Here is an 11,164-nt window from a genome sequence, read left to right as displayed (position 1 = left end):
GAGGTTACGTGGGTGCTGTGGGTGGGGCAGTCAGATGAGGCTGTGCTGGGGGCACTGGGGTTGTGATGGGGCACTGAGGTTACGTGGGTGCTGTGGGTGGGGCAGTCAGATGAGGCTGTGCTGGGGGCACAGGTTACGTGGGTGCTGTGGGTGGGGCAGTCAGATGAGGCTGCGCTGGGGGCACTGAGGTTATGTGGGTGCTGTGGGTGGGGCAGTCAGATGAGGCTGCGCTGGGGGCACTGAGGTTATGTGGGTGCTGTGGGTGGGGCAGTCGGATGAGGCTGCGCTGGGGGCACTGAGGTTATGTGGGTGCTGTGGGTGGGGCAGTCAGATGAGGCTGTGCTGGGGGCATTGGGGTTGTAATGGGGGCACTGAGGTTATGTGGGTGGGGCAGTCAGATGAGGCTGCGCTGGGGGCACTGGGGTTGTGATGGGGCACTGAGGTTATGTGGGTGCTGTGGGTGGGGCAGTCAGATGAGGCTGCGCTGGGGGCACTGAGGTTATGTGGGTGCTGTGGGTGGGGCAGTCGGATGAGGCTGCGCTGGGGGCACTGAGGTTATGTGGGTGCTGTGGGTGGGGCAGTCAGATGAGGCTGTGCTGGGGGCACTGGGGTTGTAATGGGGGCACTGAGGTTATGTGGGTGGGGCAGTCAGATGAGGCTGCGCTGGGGGCACTGGGGTTGTAATGGGGGCACTGAGGTTATGTGGGTGCTGTGGGTGGGGCAGTCAGATGAGGCTGCGCTGGGGGCACTGTGGCAGTATTTGGAGCACCCTGGTTATTATGACGATACTGTAGTTGTGATGGGGGCACTGCCGCAGTGTGTGGGCGGGGCTAATATATTTGGGGCGGGGCCTATATGTGACATTTCTCTGCAGTGTTCTAACACTTGCATGACATTCTAGTGAAATGGATGACGCCGAGTCCAAAGCGAAGAAGCGCCTCCTCCCCTCCTGGATGACGGAAGATAGCGCAGCATGCAGGGGGTCCCGCTCTTCAGAAACGAGGAGGAGGAAGACGTAAGTTGTAAACACTGCTGTCTGTCACGCGCCACGTTATTTTGTATTGCCCCTCACGGTGGGATCTGCGAGATCGGTTCCTCCGCTGTGCATGAGCCCCTCCTGGAAGGTGATGAGGGTTGGGGGGGGGGCTGTTTCAGTTTTTTACTTCTATATTTTTGTGCAGCGCCCCCCGGAGGAGGACGGTGTACTGCATGAACGAGAGGGAGCTGGTGGAGTGCGCGCTGGAGATACTGGACCAGGTAACACCGAGCTGTAAGGTAACACCGCTGTACAGTAGAGGGCGCCAGCCTGCAGAAACTATAACTCCCAGCATGCACTGGCACTGAGACCTGCTGTACATAATATTACAGATCAGTGGTATCGTTGCCTTTGCACCCGGCCCAGACCTCCACCCAGGCTTCTCCCAGCTACAGCGTGCCAGCATTGTACCTGCCACCGCACCAACAGTCTGCCTGCTGTGCTGCACCAGATGCCCTCTAACACATCTCTCCATATACTGTCCCCCCCATGTACTCTGCCTCCATGTGCTGTCCCCCATGTACTGCCCCCCTATACTGTGCTTCCACATACTGTCCCCCCCCATGTACTGTCCAGATGTAGTTTCACCACCTCTCTTGCAGGAGGCGCTGTCACAGCAGCCAGACTCGCCGTACTAGCGATAAGCGTGATTTAGTTAATATTGTTTTCTTTCTTTGCTCTTATTACATGTGTTTTCTATTCCTTGCCCTGCAGCGCCCCCTATTTGTAGGTGACACTACAGCGCTGAATGGGCTTATTCATGAATGGAATGCCAGAATTATAGTTGAGACTGACACTGACACTACACGGGCAGGGGAAGTTAAACTCACCAACAATGCCAGCCGTGATGCCAGCGTTAGTCACCGGGTCCCGTGGGCACTACGGCTGCCTCCATTACTGCCCGTAGTGTCAGGAGGTGGTATTAATGGAGGAGAGTGTCATCATTTATCTTCTATTCTAGGGCAGAGAGCGAAGAGACGGCGAGGAGAGCACCAAAGCCGAACTACAAGACCACCGAGAGGACCCCGTCTCTGATACTGACAGCCAGAAGAAGCCGCTGACACCCAGACCTATCCCGCCATCGTCCGACCATCCGAGGAAAGATTCAGATGATGACGCCTTAAAATACGTCAGGGAGATCTTCTTCAGCTGACGAGCCGCAACATTTTTATATGTCAATAAAGTTTTATCTGTTGTGAAAAGAAAATTGCGCTATTTTCTAAAAGAACTCAAGATCTCTGCTTGCTGGCAGTGAATAGAAATATTGCTGAAAACTGTGTATAGACGTGATACATCTCACAGCTGAGGTTCTGTTACAGTCAGTCCTGTATGAACAGGTCAGGGGTTGGCTCTTGCTTTTTATTGGATCTGGGGTGTTGTGGGACCCCATAATGTCCTGCAGGGCGTGTTTATTTATGCACAGGACATGGCGATTCATTGCAGAGAAGTCAACACATGCTGGTAGGTCATATCTGCTAGTCATGACTGGCCTTAGCCACCAGCTCATAGGGGGCGCTAGGCGGATGGAGGCAATTGCTGTCCTTAAAGGGGTTGTCCCGCGAAACAAAGTGGGGGTATACACTTCTGTATGGCCATATTAATGCACTTTGTAATGTACATTGTGCATTAATTATGAGCCATACAGAAGTTATTCACTTACCTGTTCCGTTGCTAGCGTCCCCGTCTCCATGGTGCCGTCTAATCTTCAGCGTCTAATCGCCCGATTAGACGCGCTTGCGCAGTCCGGTCTTCTCCCTTCTGAATGGGGCCGCTCGTGCCGGAGAGCGGCTCCTCGTAGCTCCGCCCCGTCACGTGTGCCGATTCCAGCCAATCAGGAGGCTGGAATCGGCAATGGACCGCACAGAAGACCTGCGGTCCACCGAGGGTGAAGATCCCGGCGGCCATCTTCACAAGGTAAGTCAGAAGTCGCCGGAGCGCGGGGATTCGGGTAAGTACTGGACGGTTTGTTTTTTTTATGCCTGCATCGGGTTTGTCTCGCGCCGAACGGGGGGGCTATTGAAAAAAAAAAAAAACAGTTTCGGCGCGGGACAACCCCTTTAAGTCTGCTTGGCCAGATGATCTTCCTCCATGCGGCAGGGTTTGTGGAGCTGCATGAATCCTCTTCCTCCTGACTCGGTCTTCTCCACACTGATGCTGCTGGCATCCTATCAGCAACCCTGCATTCAGTCGCTCAGTTCTACTACTGTAGTTAAAGGGGTTGTCCCGCGCCGAAACGGGTTTTTTTTTTTTTCAACCCCCCCCCCGTTCGGCGCGAGACAACCCCGATGCAGGGACCTAAAGAAAGCTTACCGGAGCGCTTACCTTAATCCCCGCGCTCCGGTGACTTCTATACTTACCGGTGAAGATGGCCGCCGGGATCCTCTTCCTCCGTGGACCGCAGCTCTTCTGTGCGGTCCATTGCCGATTCCAGCCTCCTGATTGGCTGGAATCGGCACGTGACGGGGCGGAGCTACACGGAGTCGGCATCCTGCACGAGAGGCTCCATAGAAGAAAGCAGAAGACCCGGACTGCGCAAGCGCGGCTAATTTGGCCATCAGAGGCCGAAAATTAGTCGGCACCATGGAGACGAGGACGCCAGCAACGGAGCAGGTAAGTATAAAACTTTTTATAACTTCTGTATGGCTCATAATTAATGCACAATGTATATTACAAAGTGCATTAATATGGCCATACAGAAGTGTATAGACCCACTTGCTGCCGCGGGACAACCCCTTTAAGTTTTGAGCTTAGTTCTGACATTGTATGTATGTACTGAAGTTAGTTCTGGTATATTATCTATATAGTGAGCTTGGTTCTGGCGCTGTATCTATATTATCAGTTTGGTTCCAATGCTGTATTTACGGTATGACCTCTGTACTGGTGCTGAATTTATATACTAAGGTTGGTTCTGGTATTTTATTTGTATACCGAGCTTGGTTCTGGTACTATATTTGTATTATGAGCTTGGTTCTGGTGCTGTATCTATGTACTGAGGTTGCTTTGTTCTGTACTTGTGTCAGGACCTTGGTTCTGGTCCTGTATCTATGTATTGAGCTTGCTTCTGCTGTGGATATGGTGCTCTCCTACGTCTTTCTGCACCCCCAGCATACAGACAGATTGCACATCAGTGGAAAAAGTTTATTATTTTCTTATGATGTTTCACACAGGGTGCCACCTAATGTAATGCCAGCACCGGTGCCGATGTACATTATAGTTGACCAGCGGGTACCCGGTTGATGCTGGAAGCTAGATAGTTTATAAGCCAGTGGTGCCAGGTCTCACCCTCCACTTCCTTAAATTACTGCTTGATGCCACTTTGCATGTATGTTCCATGGTGCAGCACTCTTATGGACATCCCTGTAGGGCAGTGATGGTGAACCTTTTAGAGACCGAGTGCCCAAACTGCAACCCAAAACCCACTTATTCATCGCAAAGTGCCAACACATCAGGGGGCGGGGCTTATCATGACGTATGATTTTACCTCCGTTGTTCTAAAAAGGACAGGGCCGCTTCCAAATAGACAGCATGCAGATTCTGACTGCTTTTTGGACGCAGAAATGCTGCAGAATGTCCTCAGCGGAAATTTCTGTGCAAAATTCTGCAGCATTTCTGCATCCAAAAAGCGGTCAAAATCTGCAGCTGTCTATTTAGAAAGAGCCCTGCCCATTTCCACCAAATGTAAACATACCCCAGCGGTAATAGTGACACCCCCCCAGCAGCCCCAGCGGTAATAGTGACACCCCACAGCGGTAATAGTGACACCCCCCCAGCTGCCCCAGCGGTAATAGTGACCCCACATCACAGCGGCCCCAGCGGTAATAGTGACCCCCCCACAACGATAATAGTGACACCCACCCCCCAGTGGTAATAGTGACCCCCACATCACAGCGGCCCCAGCGGTGATAGTGACCCCCACATCCCAGCGGCCCCAGCGGTGATAGTGACCCCCCACATCCCAGCGGCCCCAGCGGTAATAATGACCCCACATCACAGCGGCCCCAGCGGTAATAGTGACCCCCCCCCCACAGCGATAATAGTGACCCCCACCAGACAGCAGCCCCAGCGATAATAGTGACACACCCCCCCCCAGCGGTAATAGTGACCCCCACATCCCAGCGGCCCCAGCGGTGATAGTGGCCCCCACATCACAGCGGTAATAGTGACCCCACATCACAGCGGCCCCAGCGGTAATAGTGACCCCCCCCCCCACAGCGATAATAGTGACCCCCACCAGACAGCTGCCCCAGTGATAATAGTGACCCCCTCCCCCCACAGCGATAATAGTGACCCCCACCGCACAGCAGCCCCAGCGATAATAGTGACACCCCCCCCCCCCAGCGGTAATAGTGACCCCCACATCACAGCGGCCCCAGCGGTGATAGTGACCCCCACCCCACAGCGGCCCCAGCGGTGATAGTGACCCCCACCCCACAGCGGCTCCAGCGGTGATGGTGACCCCCACCCCACAGCGGCTCCAGCGGTGATAGTGACCCCCACCCCACAGCGGCTCCAGCGGTGATAGTGACCCGCGGCCCCAGCGGTGATAGTGTACCCCACCCCACAGCGGCCCCAGCGGTAATAGTATCCCCCTCCCCACAGCGATAATAGTGACCCCCCCAGCGGCCCCCAGTGCATTAGAGACACCCCCCAGCGGCTCCCCCGTGCAGTAGTGACACCCCCCAGCGGCTCCCCCGTGCAGTAGTGACACCCCCCAGCGGCTCCCCCGTGCAGTAGTGACACCCCCCAGTGCAGTAGTGACACCCCCCAGTGCAGTAGTGACACCCTCCAGCAGCCCCCCAGTGCAGTAGTGACACCCTCCAGCGGCCCCCCAGTGCAGTAGTAACACCCCCCCCAGCGGCCCCCCAGTGCAGTAGTGACACCCTCCAGCGGCCCCCCAGTGCAGTAGTGACACCCTCCAGCGGCCCCCCAGTGCAGTAGTAACACCCCCCCAGTGAAGTAGTAACACCCCCCCCAGCGGCCTCCCAGTGCAGTAGTGACACCCCACAGTGCCCCTCTCGAGACCCGCATACTTACCTGGTCCCGGCATTCATATTAACTTTTTCTTACCCACTTCTGCCTCAATAGGTAATTCCCAGCAACCTGATTGGTGAATCAGCCAACCCAAACAACCAATCAGGTTGCTGGGAATTGCTGATTGCTGCAGAAGTGGGGAAGAAAGTGTTAATATGCTCCCGGCACACACACGCTGCTGGACGCCTCTCTCCTCCCGGCGGAACCAAGTAGTAGGAGACGTTGGGGCAGGGGGAGAGGGATTCTAGCTGCACACTGAAGTCAGTGTGTGCCGGGATCAGCGCGGCTAGCAGTGCCGTTTGTGAATGCCGGCAGGGGAGCCGCGGCCCCTGCTGGTATTCACAAGTGGTAAGCGGCCGATGTGAGCGTGCTCTGCATGCCGCCTCTGGCACGTGTGCCATAGGTTCGCCACCACTGTTGTAGGGGATTCCCCATTGAGAGGAACAGAGGCCGCTGATTGCAGACCTGACACCTCAGGAGTGGTGTGCTGTCTACCAGATGCACAAATCAAAGATGTGTCTGATAGGCTGTCAAGACTCCTAAGTCCTACAGAACACCGATTCCTACTAATACATGTAGGGACAAATAACACTGCAAAAAAGAAGGTGAAGAAACTAGGAGCTCAGGTGGTCTTCTCATCCATCCTCCCAGTAGATGGCCATGGAATAAGAAGATGGAAGAGGATTCTAGAGGTAAACAACTGGCTACGGCGATGGTGCCATCAGCAAAGATTTAGATTCCTAGACCATGGAGTGAATTACCTATATGATGGGCTGCTTGCTAGAGACGGGCTGCACCTTACAAAAACAGATAAGCATATATTTGGTGGGCACCCTGCTTCACTCATAAGATGAGCTTTAAACTAGAACAATGTGGGAAGGGAAGTGAAAGGCCAGGTAAAAATATACAGCTAATTAATACATTCGAGAACCTCGCTATTAGAAGTGGAAAGAAAGAACAAAGACAAAAAATTCAGAAGGCAAGTAGAGGAGCAAGAGACCCCGATCACAAACTAACATGTTTTTACACAAATGCACAGAGCATGGGGAACAAACAATAATTGGAGCTCCTAACACAGGAAGAGAGATATGATGTCATAGGCATCACGGAAACTCGGTCGGATGATACACATGATTGGAACACAAGGCTTGAAGGATACAGCTTATTTATAAGAAACAGACCGAAAAAAAGTTAAGCAGGTGTTGTACGTTAGGAAAACATTAGTCTCCACAGAGATTCAAGCTTCAGAGCTGGGAGTTCTGTAGAAACTGGGTAAGAATACAAGGAGAGAACAACAGAAAGGACACCATTGTAGGCATTTACTATAGGCCACCTGGACAAGCAGAAGATATGGAGGAACTCTTTCTACATCTGATGGACAAGCTCTCAAAAAAGCACAACATAGTTATTATTGGAGATTTCAACTATCCAGACATTTGTTGGGAATCTCTCTCAGGTAAAAGTAAAAAGGGGAGGAAGACATAAGAAAACTCAGACTTCAAGGTTGGATTTGAAAAAGGCAGATTTCAATAAGCTCAGAAAGAGGAGAGGAAGAATCCAATGGCTGGATGTTCTTAAGGGCAGAAATGTCCAAGAAGGTTGGGAAATATTGTGAAATGAGATTCTCAAAGCCCAATCGTTAGCAAGAAGGAAGAATGGGAAGCATTTAAAGAAACCAGGATGGATGAACACAGAACTTACACACATGTTAGGGTGCCTGCACACGAACAGAATTTCCAGCGCGTTATTTTAGGCACATTATTTGCCCCAGACCGCAGCCAATATACTCCTATGAGGATCCGCAGTTGTCCCCAGACGGACGGATTTGTATCGCGTTTTTTCACGCGCGTGAAAAAAATCTGCGACCTGTTCTAATTTGGGTCGGATTCTGCGCGTGAAGCCTCCAATACAAGTGAATGGGTGCGTTTTTTCACGCAGTACATCCGCAGTGCAGCTGCAGATGGAGTCACTGGTTGCTATGACTACAGGAAGTAGGCATGGTAGGAGGCGTCCCAACACACAGCAGAGCTTCACAGGCAAATTTGTAGAGGGAGATAGGTAGTATTTCTTGCCAATGCAGGATGTAAGAATGCAAAATCTGTAGTAATGAATTCCTCTTGTGAATTTTTTTGCAGTGACTGAAATAAAGTCACGCTGGAGAAGCGCCCGAAAAAAGTTACATGGATCAACCATGCCCACAAAGACATCTGCTCACCGGGTGAAAGCATGTTGCCAGAATAATTTAACGGTGCTCGCACAAGCAAGAGGGACAAAACGGAGTCTGGGTGTTGGTTTTTAAGCTGTTTTCCAAGGAATGGGCAGTTCTCTAGGGGTTGGGTTTACAATAACGGGTGTCTGCTGGTTTTTCTGCGCGTTTTTTTCCGCAACACATCCGCGTATATCCGCGCGTGATTTTTCACGCATCCACACCTATCCGCAAGCACATTTAGGTACCATACGCGCGTGAAAATCCGCTAGCGGAATCCGGAACGCTCGTGTGCAGGCGGCCTTAAAAACATAGAAAATGTGTTTCTCAAATGGAAAGAGGGGGGAATATCTGAAGAAGAATATAATGTGTTCTGCAGAAACTGTAGGGCAAGTGTCAGAAAAGCTAATGAACCCGAGAACTGGGGTCCCAAAGGTTCTCAAATTAACTGCTTAAAGACCAGAGTGTTTTGTTCTAAACGACCAGACACTTTTTAGGCGATTCTACCAATGTGGTGGTTTTATGGCCCTTTTTTTTTCCTGTCCCGCCAAAATTATTTTGCTGCATTTTTTGGCACATATAGGGTAATTTTTAAAATTCCTTTCTTTAGCGATTTTTAAAAATTTTTATTAGGGGTAATGTGTACAAAAAGTAAAATAAAGAATTATACATTTGAACAATCTTTTTTTTTTTAATTATTATTTCTCATCCATATCATTGACACACAGACATTTTTACCGTGGGTAAAGCCATTGCCACTAGGAAGCGGGCACTAAGAAACACAAAGTGTTAGCCCCTCCCACTAGCTATATCCTTCCTGCAGGCACCACTCTAATCAGTTGCAGCTTAGTATCCATAGCAGGCAGACCGCTTCATCTTCAGTCTTCAAGTACCATATTTGGATGCAGAGCATACAGGGAGGCAGTCCTCTCCCAGTGACCTCAGCGACGAGGGCAAAAAGAACAGTTTCATCCAACCTGTTGTCAGCCCTCAATCTCAGATGAAACAGTGGTGCGTTCAGGCACTACTTCAAATTTGGTCCAGGAACACACTATCCTTTCCTCCCTAAAGGTTGACGAGTTATGGGGGAAGGGGGGAGTCATTGCCCAAACTGTGGAGCCTGCCATCTGGCACAGGACTTCTGTAGCTACGATCAAAGCTTGTTCCCCCGTTCTATGAGATCTTCAATTTTGAGTATAGCCTCCCCAAAAGGTAAGTATTTTCCTCCTTTCCAATTTCAAAGCAATGGTCATATACTCTCATGTCTGTCTTGCTCCTTGGTAGGGGTGGGGGCCCTGGGCTAAAGGGGGGTGCATCTGGCTCTGGCATGTGCTGTGCTTCCTGGGGGCTTCTCCCTTTCCTCTGGCCGCTGCCCTTATCTCTAAGGGACCATTTTTTATAGCCAGGTGCAAGTATAGATCATTCACTCAGATCCAGCCCTCCTACTCCTGTGTGTGCAACACTGTGATCTTAGTTCCCACATTGCTCCTTTGGGATTCTGGTGGCATTGGAGGCCTCTGGGGGTGCCCCAGATCTAGTTGTGTGTGTGTGTGGTACAGGATATGGGTCAGACGGGGTCTTTTGGCCGGCCACGTATACACTTCTGGGTTCCTGGTTTCACTTCCAGGTGAAGCCCGTCATTTTCCCATCTGGTTGCTGACATAAGCATTCGTCAGTGGGCAGGTCCATCTGGGTTTTGGCAGTCGGAGGTGCCATGTTTGTGGAGGGTGGTTTCCTGCTTCAGGGCATGCAGTATTTTAGTACTCCAATGACAAGCCTAGTGGGGCCTTTCCCAGGGGGAGGGGCTTGCTGGGTTCATGTCTGGAGGAGGGATGTTTCCCCACCTATTATTTGCTATCATGCTGGAATTTGAAATGTTTGCTTCCTTTCCCCTTTTTTGCTGTCAGTTCCTGTTCAGCACTGATGCTTGGAAAGTCACTCCATACATGCCTCTGTAAAAGCAGCTGCTGTGTATCATGCTTCAAGTGTCTTCCTAAGGAGAATGATGGGGCCACACAGGAGAAACTGGACAGCTGGGACACGCACTGGATTCGGCAGTCCCATTGTCTCCACAAAACAGCTACGGTTGGGCAAGCCCTGCCTGGCGGCCAGCTCCCCACTTGCTACCTCTCCTGTAGTACCGTCACTAGCAGTATTTTCTGTCTGGCGCTATGTCTGACACCTGAGCAGACAATCCAAACAGGAGACACCGAGAAATGCGGACAGTTGGATTCATTTTGTCGTAACTGTATCCCATTATGGCAGGCGGCTGTAGATCCAACTACTAGCACCTCTACTATTCAGCCCTCTTAGTTTGCCGAGACAGATTGGGCATGCTCCCTGTAGCTAGCGATTTCAGATCTTTCCTGGCTGAACCTCATGTCCAGTCCATCCGAACAGAATGTATATGATGATGACACTCCTTTTGTGCAGATCTCACCTATGTTTAGGTCTCATCGCTCTAGACTATCATCTGGGTCCCCAGCGTCGTCCTCTCGTTTAGCACCTCCTATAGAGCATTCTGAAGTTTTCTCTAGACACAGCAGTCAGAGGGTGAATGATCTGAATCTCCCTCTGACTCTGATCTAGACAAACAGGTTTCCAAACTCTCAACAATGGTGAATAACCTAATTATGGCAGTGACAGATACTATGCAGATTTTGGATCAAACTCCGACTACATCTGCAACATTGTTTTCTTTAAATGCCCCAGACGTTCTCTCAAGACCTTTCTTCTGCATGAGGATTTTGATGACATTTTAGTCAGAGAATGGAATGTTCTTATTATGCTTAAGGGTTTAGTTCCAGCAGTGGATCCAGCTGTGTCCCATTTGGCAAAGCATATCACTTTTCCTATGGCGAATGCTTTGGCATTTCAGGATTCATGTATCA

The 11,164-nt window shown here is 51.1% G+C and overlaps 1 protein-coding gene across 3 annotated transcripts in view; it reads left to right on the top strand.

The window, feature by feature from the left end:
- CYREN (cell cycle regulator of NHEJ) overlaps window positions 1-2,243 on the top strand; it is a 2,871-nt gene extending 628 nt beyond the window's left edge. For all 3 annotated transcript variants that reach the window (XM_066590328.1, XM_066590327.1, XM_066590329.1), the window contains exons 2-4: window positions 902-1,015; window positions 1,182-1,257; window positions 1,998-2,243. In XM_066590328.1, the coding sequence (XP_066446425.1) occupies window positions 906-1,015; window positions 1,182-1,257; window positions 1,998-2,189 (378 nt within the window). In that variant the 5' untranslated portion in view covers window positions 902-905 and the 3' untranslated portion in view covers window positions 2,190-2,243. The remainder of the gene's footprint in view (window positions 1-901; window positions 1,016-1,181; window positions 1,258-1,997) is intronic.
- Window positions 2,244-11,164: the final 8,921 nt, after the last annotated feature.

The sequence above is a fragment of the Eleutherodactylus coqui genome, chromosome 2, assembly GCF_035609145.1.
Source record: "Eleutherodactylus coqui strain aEleCoq1 chromosome 2, aEleCoq1.hap1, whole genome shotgun sequence".
In the NCBI taxonomy this organism is placed as follows: Eukaryota; Metazoa; Chordata; class Amphibia; order Anura; family Eleutherodactylidae; genus Eleutherodactylus; species Eleutherodactylus coqui.
Note: the sequence above shows the minus strand (reverse complement) of the source record. Positions and strands in the feature narration are given on the sequence as shown.